This window comes from Mesitornis unicolor, unplaced genomic scaffold, assembly GCF_000695765.1.
Source record: "Mesitornis unicolor isolate BGI_N332 unplaced genomic scaffold, ASM69576v1 scaffold10351, whole genome shotgun sequence".
Lineage (NCBI taxonomy): Eukaryota > Metazoa > Chordata > Aves > Mesitornithiformes > Mesitornithidae > Mesitornis > Mesitornis unicolor.
In genome coordinates this window covers 50,993-69,217 of record NW_010161719.1, presented here as the reverse complement: position 1 = coordinate 69,217, position 18,225 = coordinate 50,993, and the positions used below count along the sequence as shown (strand labels likewise).

Genomic DNA, 18,225 nt, shown 5'->3' with positions numbered 1-18,225 from the left:
CTGCCATTGTCTGTGCTAGTATCTGTTCAGCTGTGTCTGGGGATCTTTGGCTTCTCAGCTGCTGATCCAGTGCCCTTAAGGAGTTAAATGCTATTCAGATGGAAGTATGTCAAGTGACTGCTTGGAAATACCATACACAGATGATGGATGTCAGTAGGAAACCACAGGTGGAATCAGGCTAGTCAGGTTGGTTGTGCAGCGTGGTGAGTGCCTCAGTTGTGAAAATCTGAGAACTTGCGGCACAGCTGAGTAGTTCAGGGTCTCCTATCCAGTCCCATGGTTCAGATGCATGGCAGGAGAGTCACTGTCCTTTAACAAGTTATCTCCTGTCTCCTGGGGTGACCTGTGCCCCTGGATGGGCTGCTGTTGTCCCCCAGTTGTCAAGGAGCAGAAGCCAAAACAGATCTGTTTATCAGGTTAGCCTAGACCTCTTTCATGTGGTGTTTGGGATGGGCTAAGAGTGTGCATGCTGGTGCTGTGGTGGGTCGGCTGCTGGGTGAAAACTTGCCGAGTCAGCAAAACTCAATGGGTTTTTAGCATATGCCTGAGCACACTGCTCCTTTGTCCTTGCTGAGAGGGCAGAAACAGGCACGTACTACTGACAAGGTGCCAGCACTCGGACCTGCTTTTGAATGTCAGTTTGAAGCAGAACTATGTGAAGCCACAAAGGATAAAGCTTTATTCTTTGCCCAGATGCAAAGTCCCAAAACTTGTAGTGGCCGAGAGCACACATTATGTGGCACTGAAAAATGGGACAGGAGGCAGTGGAGCTGGGAGGGCAAAGCCGCATCTCAGAGAACAAGCATTGAGGTGTGACTGCAGGGCTGTGCGTGCCGTATCATCTGTAGTGCTTGTATGTCCTGTTGTTTTCAAACTGGCCTTGTGATGTCTACAAATTGGGATGTTTGCCCAAGGAAATAAGGTATCGGGTCCTAGACTGTAGCATGCAGCCTAGTGGGACAAGTCAGGGCCTTCTGCCAGCGTCAGATCTTAAAGGAAACGAGTGACAAGAGCAGGACAGGAGAGTTGTGCCAAGCTAGTAGTGGGAATGCTGATGTAGCTTTACAGTGAAATCCAGCACAAGGTTTTAAGCTGTGAACTGATGCTAAAAGTGACTGAGCTGTTGTACAGGAGCAAATATCTGCATGTTTGGAGTTGCTGGGGTCTGAAGTATCTGTTAAGTCAGTCTGGTGCTGCTGGGGGTAGATATGTCCTGCTTGCGTGGCAGCAAAGAGGATGGGAAGTGTCTGTGGGACAGTGGCTGGCTGCATGCTCTGCAGGGCTGGGTGTGAGAGAGGAGGCACTCACCATGGGGCAATGCCTTCCCTAGGTTTTCCTAGGCATTTGGGCACTGCATGTGTAGGGTGAAAGACAGATGATATAGCTGTTGATGCTGATGTTTCTCTGTGTGCTGAAATCCCCAATGGAGTGGGTGTGTGTGAGCTTAACTAGATATTAGGAAGAAATTCTTTACAGTGAGGGTGGTGAGACACTGGCACAGGTTGCTCAGGGAAGCTGTGGATGTCCCTTCCTTGGAAGTGCTCAAGGCCAGGTTGGATGGGGCTTTGGGCAACCTGAGCTGGTGGGAGGTGTCCCTGCCCATGGCAAGGGTTGGACTGGATGAGCTTTAAGGTCCCTTCCAACCCAAATCATTCTTTGAGTCTATGATTCTATGATTAACTAAAAAAAAACATGAACGAGCAGGTGGTCTTTCAACTCATCATGTTCCATCCCTGAAATTCCAGCTATATTGGCAAGCTGGAGCATAGCAAGTTCAATCTGAATATGAGGAAAAACTTTTTTACTGCAAGGGTGACAGAGCACTGGCCCAGGCTGCCCAGAGAGGTTGTGGAGTCTCCTTCTCTGGAGTCATTCAAAACCCGCCTGGACGCGTTCCTGTGTGACCTGGTCTGGGTGATCCTGCTCTGGCAGGGGGGTTGGACTGGATGATCTTTTGAGGTCCCTTTCAACTCCTAATATCCTGTGATTCTGTGATTCTGTGATTGGAGAGTGTTTGTCCAGGTCTGCCAGTGTGTTCAGCAACAGCTCGCTAATCCCTGGCATGATGCTGCCGATGCTGCAGGCAGCCTCTGCTTACTGTGAGCTTCCCTTCATCTGTTCTGTGTGAGCTGACCCAACGGGACAGAGCTCTGGCGATGCAGGGAAGGGGAGGGGGCCTGCCATTATCACTCCTCTCTTGGCCCCACAGGAGAAACCGGTGTAGGATCCACCTGCAACCCAAATCAGCAAAAAGCACATTCACACCATGCTTCCCCACAGCCCACTGCAAGAAATAACAGTCCTGCACACATTTAGAGCAATTAAGTGAGGAGGTTGTGCTCCCAGCTGCCACGGGCAATCGTGAGAGCAGCACGCAGAGTCCCCAACCTGCTCCAGAAACCGTACTCCTGCCATGGGCCTGCCTGGCCCAGCAGGCAGCTCTCTTCCTTCAGGAGCAGGTGAAAACATCACGGCTTATAAATCAAAGCTTTCTCCAGCTAGAGAACATTTCCCTGCACATTTCCACAGCCCTGCGATATTGGGAGGGCTGCTCTGTGACAGCCTTTGATCCCAGACATTTGCAATGAGCTGATTTTACAAATATGACCATATGACTCAGACTTTGCGGCAGCATCCAGTTCCCGTAAGGCAGAACCCAGCTATGTTCTGCACATGGAAGATTTACTCTGTTTGAATTTCAGGAGACTGATGATTTGTGTCAAGTCTGAGCCTTGGCAAGGGGCCTTTTCCTGGGAAGTTGTCTTGGACAAGTTTGCAGAGATTGTTTTTATCCAGGCAGCATGAGTTACTCGATGAGTGAAGAACTCATACTTGCCCCAAAGGTGGGGAAGGGTATCTTTTCCTCCTCTCCTATTGAAAAGCAGTTCAGAAAAAATTATTCCATTTTTCCTGTAAACAAAATGCCCATTTGGGTTAAACTGAGAAATCTGCAGCTTCTACAGATGAGGCTTTTAGAGAACTGAGGTCTTAAAATGAGAAGGAGGGGTGGCCTAATAGAGCATTGTATATGTTTCTGACTCTGGCATAAGGTAAGTTAACAAATAATTTAATTTGTGTTGTTTCTGCCTTGAAAAGCAAGACCTTGTAGGAGTGTTGAAGAGATAAAGTCCACTAATGGTGAGTTTCTTGGATCCTGCAGAGACATGAAGTATGTTAGGTGCTCAGTTGGAGGGATCTGAGGTATCTTGACATTGCAGCCTTTTAACACCTGCATAACCCAGCCATCGTTGTGCTGCTTTTGGGTGATACAAGATCCTCAAGTTGGACTTCACACACAATGTCATGCCAGATGCATGATTTCTCTCCATCTAACATCCATATGAATGTGCTTAGCATCTGTGAAGGAAAAGCTATTGTCAAGAGCTCCATCCTATCCCTGTCATGTTAAAGAAAATAATCTGCCAGGATCCTCTTTTAACTGAAAACATGCTGAAACTTGTGTCTCTGACCCTAATGGGAAACCCCTGCAAACAGCTGGAGCCCTCCTTGAATGCCTTGGGAACTCTGAAAAGCTCCTAAAAGAATTTGACCTTATTTGTAACTCTCTTAATAAAGCCTCCACTTTGCTGCCAGCATGTGCAGAGAGAATACACAGAGCATCGAGAGGTCTCTGGGGAAAGGGTTATTTGCAAGCAACAAACCATTAATATCCCTCAGCCCAGGGAGCCCTTTGCCCCTTTGTCGTGCTGTTTGCAGCTGCCTCTGCCTGCATCTCCGAGTGACTTCTTTATACCACGAGAAGCCAATTTTAAAAAATGGCCTTTTCCTACTTGTATCTGAGGGCAAGGTAATGATCTAAATGGGAGACTGAGGAGGAAGAACTTGGATGTAAAACAATTACCCTTTTTATCATTTAGTGAAGCGATATCCTTGATCATATTCAGAGCACCTGACATGGTCACATATACATTTTCATGGTAGCTTCTCCCCTGAAACACGGAGAGTGAGATGGACATGTTCAGCTGACCTCTAACATCAGGATCCAGGTCTCCTTCTCAAGGACCACGTCTCTCTTCATCATGTATACAAAGGGCCCACAGCAATTTAGCTCCTCATCCTGGGTAGAAGCATTTTTGGGCTTGGTTTTGGAGGTGGTGCAAGATTGTGGGAACTCTGGCTCCAAAGCTTAGCTGTGGGTCATGATGTGTGGGTGAAGCTGAGGAGTCTGCTGAGAAGTGAGATGTCCTTGTCACTTAACAGACAAATTCTCTCCTGTGCCTCTGCAGGGGGAAAATGGATGTGTTTACTAAGCCCTGAGGAAACTCAGATGGTCAGTGGCAACTCATTGAGTCTGATAATGAAAGAGCAGAGGAATGAGTTCAGCCAAGGAGCCTGTGCTTTAGGTGCTCATTTCCTGGCATTTTTTTTCATTTTAATGCAGTGGCAGAAGGTGATCCAACCCAGTTTGTTTTGATTTCCTCCTCTGAATGCAAAGGTACATATGACTTGAACCAAAGCTTTCATAGCCCTTCATATAAATATTTATTACACCATGTAAATAATGGACCCTTCTAGTTTGTTTATCTGTGACCAGACCTAGCATGTGAATACGTATGAAATACTTGCAGTAAAAAAATCCGTTTTATTCCATGGTACCTATTACTGTTCCTGCCAACACAAGAGTAGGTTTTAAGTGACTGCTGCCCCTCCCACCGTGCATTTCTGGCTTTCTTCTGCATCACCATCCGTGACCATTTTCCATTTTCCATCAGTACAAGTTTGTGGCCGTGCTCTAATCTTGGTCTTAAGTGAAATAATACTTAAAAGTAAAAGGCCTCCAAACTGTGGTACTGAAGTGATGAGGGGTAGTAAAGTCTAGCACTGACGGCGGAGGCAATGGGGGACCAGGGTGGCAGGAGGAGACAGGGTATCCACTGAAATATGTGCTGATCAGATAATACTGTGTAACGTGGTCATCCTTCAGTGGATCCGAGTGCTCGTGGCTGAAGCGCTCTCCAGCTACGTCCTGGTTTCACCACTCGGAAGGGGATGGTCTTTAACACAACTGCAAGGGTGGGTCTGTGGGATGAGCAGCAGGCGTGGGAGGGGGTCAGACCGCGTCTTCCTTCTCTAATGTGCACACCAGGCTTCCAGAGCACGCCTGCCCGTAGGTGTAATTACGTACCATTGATTTACATTCAGTGCAGAAACTACTTTATTATGTGTATAGCTCATAATTAGGAACATGTTTTTAGAGGCCAATCTGTTTGTATGTAATAAAATGCATAAGTGTCCAAGTTTGAAGGCTAAATAAATATCAGTTGCTGTTTCATTCACATATAATACCTTATTAAATTTAAATTGAAATGAAATTCCCATTTAGAATGCTAAGTTAAAGTGGGACAAAGCCTGCTTTCAGAAAGTTGTTTTTCGATTTTAGATACTTTGCGTGTTTCACTTTTTGTCTCAAAACACCAGGAGGTAATTAAAATCACTTTACAACTGTTTCTAGAAAACTCAAACTATTGTTGGATTCCACAGAGTCATAAAAAATAATTTATATGGAGTTGTTTTTATATGCACACAATTGCTATTTTGAATGGATTTTTTTTTTGCTTTTTTAATTTGCTTCTGAGCAAGAGCTTTCTCAAAGCCAAGTCCAACTTGGTTTTAAAAAAGTTGTTTACAGTGAAGTATGACCCCATGCAGTGGTTGTAAATAAAAATTCTGAAAGCAGGAATTTAAATAGCACCAGCAGGCTTTGCAATGATAGTGATATGATATTTGAAGAGGTAAAGTGGGTATTTGTAACACCTTCAGTAGTATCAACTTCTTTAGTAGCTGCTCTTATAGAAGATGCCTATTGCTCAACTATTAGTTAAAAGCAAATCCAGAATATAATCCTAATAACAAAAGGGCAGAATTTAAGAGATCAAAATCTATATAATCTCAATTTATTTTCATGGAGTTACTCTGAATGCAAACCAGTGTAACTTGTTCAGAACTGATAAAGTTCCTCTTAAAATAATTCAGATGTCACTCAGGAATATTGCTGAGCCTGAGAAACAAAGGTAATGTGAAACCTGTGAGGTTATAAACACACTGTGCTTTATTTTGGGAAACAAGGGCAAGAAGTGACTTGCAGATTGTGTCAGCTGGGTAATCTCTTAAAAACAGCGGGCCAGTCCCACAGCTTCCACAGTTCAGATCTTGCTTCAGCCTGGGTCTAGGCACTGGTTGAAGTACACCCATGTTCAGAAAAATACGTTTGTTGGGCTGTAATGAATAGGAAGGGTCAATGGACTCAGGGACTTCACAGAGCAGTAAATGCACTGAATGCACCACCCCGTCTTCTACTGAGTGGAGCAAAAGCTGTTAACTTCTTTGCTTTTTATCTCAAATGCCTCATGGCCCACAGTCAACTCTTTTCTGCTGCAAATTAAATAATAAAATTTTACTGTCATTGCCAGACCCAAACTGCTTTGTTCTCTGAGACTTCTTGGAGCCAAGTTTGAAGCCGTCCTCAGATTCTCACTTCGGCCCCCAAATCTGCAAAATGTTATTAATTTGCTCAGCTTTACATACCACGTCAGTCTCTGCAAAACTGGCGCCTCATATGTTTTATATGAGTTTTGGTTCCAGATACAAAGGTGATAAGATGATTTGAGTTCACGTTAATAAACCAAGTGTTTCTAAATGTAACAATAGCATTTGCAATTAAACCTGCAATCGATCCTTCAGTTGCAGTCTCTAGATGTGATTAATTTCTTTTAAGATTGTTTTCTCTTTTCTGGCCTACTGCTGAAGTTTCCAAAGTTTTATGAAGTGTGTGGTGAGTAATTTTTCTCTCTGTTTCATTAAAACATACTTTTTAACGTAAAGCTGGCCTTCTCTGCACATCCTTCTAATGTTTTGGATGTAGATTTCTTTTTTAGTGAAGTACCCTGCTGCTATTGCTAATGGCAATGGCAATTTATATCAGAAACCCAGCTCACCATGATGCCAGAGTACCTGGCACTGCCAAAGCAAAAGCCAAATAGAAAGTCCCATAAACATAAAAGCTCACAGAAATAGAAATAGCATTCTGGGACTGATGCTGTTGTGGGGAGGTGGACTCTTCTTGGCCTCAACATTGACCATGAGGTGCTGGAGCATCTTTCTGACTCTGCGCAGCATCAGGTAATACTCATACCTGACAAGTATTGAGCTTATCAAGAGAAAATTATCCTGAGCCTGTGGTTACAGCTCAGAAGAGCTTTTAACAATCTCCTCTAACAAATCAATTTCTTTTCTTTCCCTGTCTGCAGAGGGTTTTCTTGTGCTTGGAGCACATTGGCTGTGCAGGTTTTCTGAAGCCTGTTCTGTTCTGGCTTCCAAACCAGCAGCCTTGGGTCGCTGCTTTCTGAGCTCTCCTCTTTACACATGTGATTCTACACCTTTTCTCATTGAAGGGTAGTCCTTTGTTTTTAATGGCTGGTCTACGCATTAATTGGTCGTACAGGCTCATAATCTGTAGCTTGGTTTTCTCTTTCTTGTCTTCCACACTCTCTGCGGTTCTAAGCCTAAGTCATTTCTCATGTCCTCTGTAGAGGCTTCTGGGCCATGACAAAGAAGAGAAATCCAGTGTATTTCTGTTGCCCCCATCTGAAACCATGTGACAGCAAGGCACTGATAAACAAATCACCTTCCTAGGATGCTTACTGTAGAGAGAAAGTGGACAAAGCCTATCTTTATTCACTGTCTTCTGCACTGCCTTTTAAAGAGACCATCAAACCTAATGGGCATGGATTACTGCTGAACTTGCCTGGGATTTTATATACTGCCCGTGGTACAGACTGGCTCATGAATACTCTATGAAGCTATCCTTCACAGGCTGCTAGGATGGCTAATTTTGGCTAATTTAGCAGCTGAAGCAGAAGCTCTGACACCTCGAGCAGCTGTCACTTTATGAAGGAGCTGCACTTTGTGTCAACCACAGCTAGTGAAGCATCTTTAAATAAATGAGAAGCTGTCCAAGAGCAGGAGAGCTTCCTTCCCTCCTGTTTATAATACTCTCTTGCAGAATGAGGCAGCTCTGAGTCACCCCTAGGTAAAATGTGAAGGAATTTAGGCAGCTGCCTCACCTGTAAGATTAGAGTGACTTACTTTCTGCTCACGTCCTTTTTGCCATTCCATCGAAGACTGCTTTCTCCTTTGGCAGATGAGTAGATAACCACAGCACTGATTCAGACATCTGTCAGCTTTCTTTGCAGGAACTACATTTCTCTCCTCTTAGTTAATTGACTTCTGCATCTTCCATCTTTCATTCTGTCCTTCCTCCTTCATACCTCTCAGCAAGAAACTTTTCCTGTTTGATTCTTTAGCAAGAAATCATGCTTCGTGTTTTGGAGAAAAATCCTGTCCTCTGCCTGGGAGGAGTTTCCTGCTAGAGCTGTCATTTTTTTGTAAATGACTTCCCTCAAGGGAATATTTATCTTAGCTCATTCTTTTCACCTGCTTCTCTGCAGATAGCAAGAAAAGCTGGGGCTCTTCTGACTCCTTTAGTTCCAGGTGTAGGTCTGCTCCTGATGCCTCTACTGAGTGTGCCACAGAATTTGTCTCTTGATCAGGCCCCACCAGTCCTGTTCCAGTTCCTCATCACTTACCTGACATGTACTGCTGGAAATAGTATTTTAGGCAGTGATTCTCTCTCTGAAGCCTTTAATTACAGCCAATCATTTGGTCCTTCTGATACTTCAAGATCTTATACTTTTGTAGTTGAAAAATTAGAAAGTTTGTCCTAAATTCACAGACAGAGAGAGTGCATCCTCTGGGTGGAGTTTTTTTCTCAGGCTCTGTTTTTCTTTTTTCAAGTGCACATAAGTGACATAATAAGGGCATAATAAGGGCATACAGGACTAATATGCAATAGGGCCATCAAGGTTAGTGACAGAAAAGAAATCTGGTACTCGGATGAAAGAGTAATTATTACAGTGAATGGTGAGAGAGTGAAACTGTCCTGTAGCCAACAGTTCTGTGATCCTGAGGTCTGTGAAGAAGAGCAAGGATTGGTTTTCTCTATAGTCTGGCAAAGCAGTCAATACTGGGACAATGCTCCATGCCCTGCTGCCTTTCCAGACCCACAGAGAGCCTGTGGAAAACCACTACCTGGCAGCCTCACAGCATTCTAACACATTCACATGTCCAGGTGTACATGGTCCTGCTTGCTTTGTTCAGCCTGTCTCATCGGTGCAGGAGCCTGTCTTTGTGGGCTCAGTATGGATGTGGCATCTGTGCATGATCAGGAAGTTACAGATGCACAGATGTTTTTCGGCATCTGGCATATGCCCAACGTCACTGTGGGATTAGTCACCCATCTCAAAACTAGGTGCCTAAATCTGTTTGTGGATCCATCTGTGATGACTGCTGCCTTGGAAGAGGCTCTGGTCTTCACCAGAGCATCTATGAGTTACTGTAATGCAAAATTTAAACTGTTTGGAAACATCCTTTCAGACCCAGATAGGTTTTGCAATCAAAAGCAGCAACGTATGGCTTGGATTTCAGATTTGGATGTGTCACCCTTACTGGAGAAAAACAAGTAATAGTGAGTAACCAAAGTAACGGATGTGATTAACAGGCATTGGCTCCAATTTATTTTTTTCACCAGGAAGAGGTAATAAAGAAATAGTCATGCTGGGAAGCAGCCTTAAGCTGACTAAAACCCATTCATTGTGGTGAGCTTGATGATATGGACATTACATCACGGAGACTGATTCCAGTTTTAAAGCCAATGCTGTCTGCAAGCTGCAGCCGGTAAAATCCTCCAGCGTGGCTTTGCTGCCATCTGATTTGGGTTTTACCCTGTCAGAGGCTGGGCTGATAAAGACCTTAGATCAGGAAGTAATATCCTACTAAATGCAGCTGGTAAGATGAATTACCTACTGGGGAGTTAGACTAAGAGTTGTGAAATGAAGCTGGCCAGCAGCCTGTGTTTGTGGAGTGATCTTGTGAAAGGGAATTCACCTTGCAGCAGGAGCAAGGCTGGAGGGACATGCAACTTCTACAAAATGAGGTTGGGAGTAAAGAGGATAGGGCAAGCTGATCCCACTCTCCTCCAAACTCAAGTTTTAGCTTAAAATACCGTATTCCAGGAGCACAGCTGATACCTTTAAACACTTTCACATGTGAAACCTTCATTGTAGCCAGGATTCGTACTGAAGCAATCTAATGAAAGCAGGGGGTAACTCTGGCCCAGCCTGTGTAAATGGGCCCTCTATCATCTGTGAGGTCTTGAAGTGGTTTTTATTGCTTTGCTGTGGGATTTGAGCTCTGTGGGCTTTAAAAGGTTCTTGGCAGGGGCCTGGCTCTGCTTCGCAGTACTTACCTCAGACTCGATGATATGGTGTTGGCATTTGCGATTGTCCTTCTCACATCTCTGACACATGGGATCGCTTGTTTGTCACCGATGTCAGGATGGTATTTCGTATAACATCCACAGTTTGCATTTAGCAAGAAAAAAGCAGCAAGAAAAAAGAGATGTTGCCCTGAATAAGCGAGCCATCTGGTGTGGTAAGAGCAGCACATCTAGCCTCGCACTTCTGAAGACCTGGAAAATGTGAATTTGGCCATCTGCAGAGGACCATAGCCCAACTCTGTTCTACCACATTTCTGGACTTGGCTTTCCTGCATGTTTCTGAGAGGGTAACGGCATGATTTATGGATAAGAGAGCCGCTGTTTTCTTCCCTCTCTGAGCTATAGGAATGGGCACTTGGGGGTCAAAACTTCTGACCTGGATTCACCTCTTGAAGATGTACCAGGAGATCTCACCTTAATACAGTTCCCTAAGGTCTTGTTTACATTTGGAAGTTAAATTACCTACATGCATTTCATAACAGTCAACAGGAGTGAGGTTGAGTGTTCGTATACTCCTGAGACATGGGGGCAAACAAAAATACCACACTGTCACTTCTAGAGCTGTGAATGACATGGTGGTGACTGTGATTTATGAGAGTGCTGTAGCCTCATCTGTCACTCAGCGATCTGTCAGATGCATTATTGACATCTTCAGTGCCAGTTAGTGAAGGAACAAAGGTGCTTGAATAAGAGATTTTGGCATCCAGCTAAATGACCTCCTTGTCACAAATCCTTTGAAGTGTATAAGGGATATGGTCCCATTTGGAGGTTTTGATGCCACTCTTGCATTTTTCAGTTCAATGTGTTATGTGGAGGATGAACACATTGACAGGTCAAAAAAAAAACAAGAGAGGAGACATAGCTAATTTCAGTATAGGTGTAATCCTCCCTCAAAGTACTGCTGGCTGCTTGCCCTGGCATTTCTGAGAATGCACAAGGCATTTGTGCTTAGAAATTGTGTAGAGGGAAAACCAGGGAAAATTCCCTGTTGTGGCCAAGGGGAAGTCTTTGAATACTTTGTCAAATTTTGTCCATAGGTCCCATTTCTTTTTTTTCAGGGCTGGAAGAATATGACTGATTCCAAGAGAATGGCTCAGGCCTTATCATGGGGAAAGTGCAAAGACTATTTGGTTTTACCATGTGGGAGCCTGATATCAGTAGAGTTTAGCTGGATCTTGTAACATGGGTACCTCAGATTACTTTCTTCCACTCCTGCATTCAACAGATTTTGGTGCTCATTAGAGTTTGGAGGTCAGTGGCAACTGTAAAGAATTGCCTAAATATTAGCTGTTTGCTGCAAGAGCCAAGGAAATAGAGTACTACAAGAAACCTCCACTTAAAACAAGCATTTTAACAAGGGGTATAATGGAGTGTCCAGATTTGAGCTGTGTTTGGTTATCTAGAGCAGATGATGCTGCTGAAGTCAATATGGATGGAGACTCAGATCTGCTTTGGAGGAGGGAGGTCATCAATGACCAGACATGACTGGTGATGGCTAGAAAGGCTGGTCTGAGGGTATATGACAGATAAAACACCTATAAATGTTTTCAATGCACTGAATCTACAGATCTGGCACCTGAAGAGTCAATCCAGTTTGTTATGATGGAGGGCAGAGTGTGTGGTTTGACAGCACTCTGTCTTACAAGAGGAGTGTCCCAAAGGCTGACCATCTCTGGCAATGATGTACACAAAAGACTGGTCGTGCCTCTGACAGGAGCAGTAATGGGCAATTCCTCACCCTCCCACGGAGGTAGGGTGCTGCCGTGCCAGAGGACAAGGCCCCTGTGCAGACAGCTGTGGGGTGCCGTCTGTTTTGCATGAGAACAATAACAAATAGAAAGAATAGGAGCCCTCCATGAAATCCTGCGCAGTGCTTAGATTTGATGAGTTTCTCCAACTGGACATTTGACAAAAAGACAATAAAGCGGGATTGCTGCATGCCAGATGTTTCCACTGGAACCTCTGACATTCGTTGGATCAAAAATCCCCTGAGGAAGTTTGGGTGGTTCAGTATGGAAATGCTCACATGGGACCCTGTTCTTTTGTCATTTGCAGCATGTGAAATAAAACACTGCATTTGATTTGAAAAAAAGGACACATTGCCCTCTAGGCTTAGTTTTTTGTGGCTTTCTTGTGTCTCTTATGGCTTTTGTTGTTTATTTTGTTCTGGCATTCAATACCTTTTGGAGTTCATTTTTCCTTTTCCTACCTCCTGATTAGTGACCAAAAGGGGTTTGAATTCCTTTCTCTGTAGCTTTCCTTTTAGCAACAGCTTAATGTTGACGAAATACTTTCCTGCCAACTTCCCCTTGTGCTTGGCCCTGACTGGACAGTCAAAGCCAACTGTCTAGCACCTAAAAGTCTGAGAGCTTGTCTGTACAAATAATTTTCACCTTAGGTGAGAAAATACGTTCAAACTATCTGATAGAAAATAGTACTTGGGAGGATAGGATAGGATAGGATAGGATAGGATAGGATAGGATATTTCAGTTAGAAGGGACCTACAATGATGACATAGCCCAACTTCCTGACCACTTCATGGCTGACCAAAAGTTAAAGTGCATTATTAAAGGCATTGTCCAAATGCCTCTTAAACGCTGACAGATTTGGGGCATTGGCCACCACTCTTGGCAGCCTGTCCCAGGGTTTGACCGCCCTCTTGGTAAATAATTGGTTCCTAATGTCCAGTGTAAACTTCCCCTGGTGCAGTTTTAAATCATTTCCACATGTCCTACCACTGAATCCCAGGGAGAAGAGATCAGCACCTCCCTCTCCCCTTCCTTTCCTTGGGAAGCTGTAAATATTTACTTTTGGAGCTTTGCATATTTTAAAATCCAGAATATGACATTTCTACTTGCATGGAATAAACATCATTAGAGGAATATTTCTACTTAGATGGTAGATGTTAACGTTATAATTATTTGACCTCCTAGTAACACTTGTTAGACTTAGAAATATAACACCTTCTGGGACACTGATCACCTCTGTCTGCAGAAGGAGGCTCTAGCTTCCTAGATGATGACTTGAGAAAATTCTCTTGGACATAACAAAGGCTAAAAAAGCCTGACCAAACTCTCTCTATCTCTTCCTCTCAAAATGAAACAAGCAAAACCTGGAAAATCTCAACACACCCAAATCAAATCAGAGTTTTAGCCTTCCCTGAACAACATGACAATATCCATCTCCCTTACACCTGTGAGGTGGGAATTTGCTATTAACTCTGCATGTTACTGCAATTGATTGCATTATCAGACGGCTAAATAAATCTACAGGAATTCCATATGGATATTATAACTGTAGTATTAATGCATTCACTGTTCCTATGACAGCCTCTTAGTTTATGGGGGAGCTTGTAGTATTTCTGGATAAATACATTGGTGTGAGACTCCTAAGGTCTGACTCTTCCATGCTCTGCACTGATTTGCTGTTGTTAATCTTTTTATTTTTCTATGACTCTGTTTCTCCATCTGTTAAAATGGGGATACTGATACTTCTCTCAAGGTTCTTTCAGACCTTTATAGAATAAATGCCAGGTGAGAAGGAATTAATTTTATTATGGATAGCCTTTTCCCTTTGAAAATGACCCATCTTTTATTTGCAGCCTTCTCTCTATGGATGTATGGGAGTCTCTGATTCTTCACTGTTCTTTTTGATAACTTTCTTTCATCAATTTACAATTTATTAGAGGTGTTTGAGAGTCAGATACACCTTTCCATGTAAGCAAAAAGATTTTTAAATACTCATGGAAAGCTCAAATGTATGTGCTCTCACTGTCTGCATCTAGCAATTTTTTTTTTATATACAATTTCCGATATGACTAAAGCAATATTCACAAGTAGGTATCCTTTTTCCTTTTCAGAGTGTCAGTCAGCTACTGCTCTTCAACTCATGATCAAGCACTGTCACGGGAAGAGAAGTTGCAGCATATATGCCAGCACCTACGAATTTGGAGATCCCTGTTACCCGGGCATCCGAAAGCATCTTAATGTCATCTACACCTGTGGTGAGCCACAAGATTCTCTTACTTTAACTCTCATTGGGATATGTGTTTGATGAACGGTGGCGTGTGAGGAACAAGACTTGTAATCGTGCATAAAAAGTCATCGAGCTTCCAGTTTCCTCATGGTTATTCTTATTTGGTCAACAGGGGAGAGCTCTGTGGATCACCTGAGTGGTTTAATTCTCTCTCTTTTTTTCTACTCATTGACTTGATAGGAAAAGCAGAAAACATGGAAATGATATTTTGTTAACTCATTCAACACTGCCTCTGCAAGGCAGGGAAATCTGGTGGTGGAATCAATCTACTCAGTGGATGTTCACATCCTGACTGTTGGCATCCTGCTGTTTATTTGACTGCAGTGGAGCTGTGGTTATCAGCAGAATCCTTACTACTTTGTTCTCTATTTCATTTGGTGCAGTAGAATACGGCAATCACCAATCCATACTTATCCATGGCATTAGTAGAAAATAATTTCCAAAAAACTCAGGTGAATATTGCAACATTTTTCTAACAAAACATTGATATTTGAAAAAAACCAAAACAACCAACAAAAACCAGCAGTTGGAGCTCTTGGTCTGGGGCTGAAGCCATAGTGTTGAGCAGACACTGTGCTCCTACTTGACCAGTCATCTTATTTTGCAACAGAGGAAAAATTGTTCCTCTCTGAGCTCTGTGGTATGAAAACAACATCAGGTCTGTCTGCTTCCAGTGATGACATTGTGGTCATCTGTAGCTGATATATTTGAAAATATTTACTTGAGGGTTTTGTTTGTATAGTTGTTGCTAGAATCGGCTCAGTCTCTCCCTTCCTCTCTATGTCCACATGGAAGAGGAAATTCTGGTGCTTTTTTGAATCTGCTGAGTAGGTGGCTGTAGTAGAGGAGATTCTGGCTGTGTCCTCAGACAACAACAAGTGTGTGGGTCAATCTCTGTGTGTACCTGCAGCGTGCTGAAGCTGATAGATGGTGTTTGAGACGGAGTCACCATGGCATTTTCTATAGTTGCTGTAGCATGGCTGATGATTTGGCAGGCATGGCAGGAAGGTTGAATTTTTTTTGTTTCTTTGTTTTTGTTTGAAATGATGTAGCAAGAAATAGCAAGGCTATCCATAGAAAGCCTTGTGAATATTCTAACCAGGAGGGTGATGTGAAGTCTCTTATAAAGAGACTGGAGAGAAGCTTATTCTCATGGGGATTTGGCAGAAACCAAAGCAATGCAGTGAAACAGGAGCTCCATAACTCAAAAATCTAGAGACAAACCAGAGCCCCATAATGTATTTCCAAGAGGATATCTCCTTCAAAGGCCTCTGCAGCCTTATTCTGTCATTGTGGTCCTGGTCTCAAAGTCCACTACAAAGGGCATTAATGATCTCTTAATCCAACCTTAACTTTCCCAGTCATAGCCTAACTGCATCAGGAAATGATTCACACTGGAGAGCACAAAATGGCATGTTTTGCTTTTTAGTGGGTGAAATCTGCCTCATCCTTTGGAGGTTGCCATGGCTCCTTTTCAAAACCATGATCTCAGACATGTCTCTGAGCTGGATTTTGTGATCATCAGGCACATATTTCATCCCTCAAACTGCAAAATCCTTAGAAATGTGAAAACTAAATAAACAAGAAATCAAATACCCATCCCATGTGCTCATTCTGGACAGGAGTAAATCCTGGCATTCTTTTAAAAGAAATTATAAACCCAAGCAATTTCATGTTCTTAAGGTCTAGAGAACAATTGCAGCGTAGAAAACCTCCTGTTGGATGTCTCTGTTTCAAATTTCCATCAAGCTGCATGCATTGTTGCTCCTGGAATGATGTTCTCCTACCTTCACAAAACCTGTGGGGATTAAAGGGCTTTGACTGACAAACGTGACTCCACTTTCCTGTGACCTGTACCTAAATATGTACACCTGTTCCCCGTCTCTTGTAGTTGGAAACACTTGATCCCTGGAGCACAGGGTGTGGCTTTGTTGGTGTTCACTGAAGAGCAGTGAAAGATGCAGGATAACCTTGGCATAGACTGGGAAATGCGATGGACGTACAAAATGGGTTTCCCTGAACATCACTTCAGCCCTTCTCATGGTTCTGGATGGAACCATGGTTTCTGCCATGGTTCTGCAGTTTGGACCATGCCACTGGCCCCACCTGTGACAAAACCTGCCATGTGTTCTTGACCAGTGTTACTGCCCCACTGTGCTGCCTCAAAAGAGCTGATGAGAGTGAGCATATGTGTGGATGTGGAGTGTGGGTAGGGGGACCTTCACATACACATTTCCCATATGAGAAATTTCAGTAGTTATGGGGACAGGGCAGCCAAACTCTGGTGCCTAAGCAGGGGAAGGGCTGGAAAGAGGAAAAAAAGAGAATAATCTGCTGATAGCAATTCATAGGAAAAAATCTGCTGAGAGAGTAATTTATGAGGTGATGAAGGGTAATATTAATTGAAAACTCATGTGTTGTTAGCAGAAATCACGTCCCTTTTGCTGAGGTGGACTTTGTGGCAGGCATTAATGCTGGTGTTGGCTGTACAGAGCCATGACTAGTGAACAGCTAGTGAGGTGACTTATCCCCTGGCAGGAGAACATCTGCACGAGTCTCTCAGGTCAGCACACACAGACTGTTCTTCTCCAGCCTGACAGCAGGAGCTGAGCCCTGTCCTGCATCTCCAAGAGGTAAATGGATGAGGCAACAGCTTTGACTTCTTTAAGTCAAATTTCTTGGAGGTTCTGTGTTTTATTGGACATGAGGATTCCTGCCAGACATACACAGTTTTGTTGAGGAATCTGGTTTTTAATAAAGATGTCATCTCACTTTTTGACTAGTTGTAGTTTTTGAATAATTTGTTGCAATTAGTCCAGCCAGTGGGATTGTCTCGAGTCAGTGGTTCTCCATATCATATTATATCCCTTTGAATCTTGCAGTAAATGCTTATTGGCATCACTTAGCTGAGAGGGAAATGTTACAAGTTACCACTGTACACTGTGTATGTACAAGGTGATTGAAACAAGTGGCAACCTGACACAATGGCAATTGCTCCTGTGCATTAGGGTCCCATTAGCCCACCCAAGGCATCAGATGAAAAATCCTCCAATGTAAAAACATTCCAAACCTAAACTTTGGCATGAGCTGAAACAGTAAATTTTGGTCCAAGGCCAGATTTAGCTAATGAGATGGTGTGGAAGGTGGGATTTTCCAGTATATGGGTCTCATTACTCCATTAATAAATACATTAATGATTTTTTTTTAAAGGAAAAGGCAAGTTAATTCTGGAAAAGCATATAGCACACGGTGAGGTGGCTTTCTGAGTGCAGCAGCTGTAACTAGAGGGAGATACAAAATTTTCGCTATGCCTTTTCTTTAAAATACCCTGAAACTTTTAGAGGATAGCAGCAAATAAGAGAGTATTACCGCAACTGAGAAAAATAGTGCAACAAAGAACTAATAGACATATTTCTCTCTTTCAGTTCCCCCCTCCCTTGCTATCCTCCTATCACACTGTCTTTCTTTGGTATAAAGCACTGTATTTGTAATATCTGTGGGTAGCTTGCTAGTCATTTTGTACTTACTGATAAAAGTTACTGACCTTTTCCTTTTTCTTAATTGTCCACTTATAACCCTCAAAGACTCTCACTAAATCTCTTTCCTCTCTAGTATACTAGACTTGATTTTTTGGCCTCTGCTGAAGCCCTAACTCAGCAATATATTAAAACATTGTGTTGAATTTTTTTCATGCGCATAGTGCCACTTGGATTCAAGGAAGTGCTTAAGTGTGTGCTTTATTTTAAGGCCCATGCATAAATACCATGAAAGTTAAATATTTTCTCAAATACTTTCTTGAGTGGGGATGAGAGGCTTGTCTGCGTGTAAAGAGAAAC

The 18,225-nt window shown here is 43.1% G+C and overlaps 1 protein-coding gene across 1 annotated transcript in view; it reads left to right on the top strand.

Moving 5' to 3' along the window:
• LOC104547632 (protein eva-1 homolog C-like) overlaps positions 1–14,357 on the top strand; it is a gene marked incomplete at its 3' end in the record, with an annotated part of 41,118 nt that extends 26,761 nt beyond the window's left edge. Inside the window, exon 4 of the mRNA XM_010193417.1 lies at positions 14,214–14,357. Coding sequence (XP_010191719.1) covers positions 14,214–14,357 — 144 coding nt within the window. The remainder of the gene's footprint in view (positions 1–14,213) is intronic.
• Positions 14,358–18,225: the final 3,868 nt, after the last annotated feature.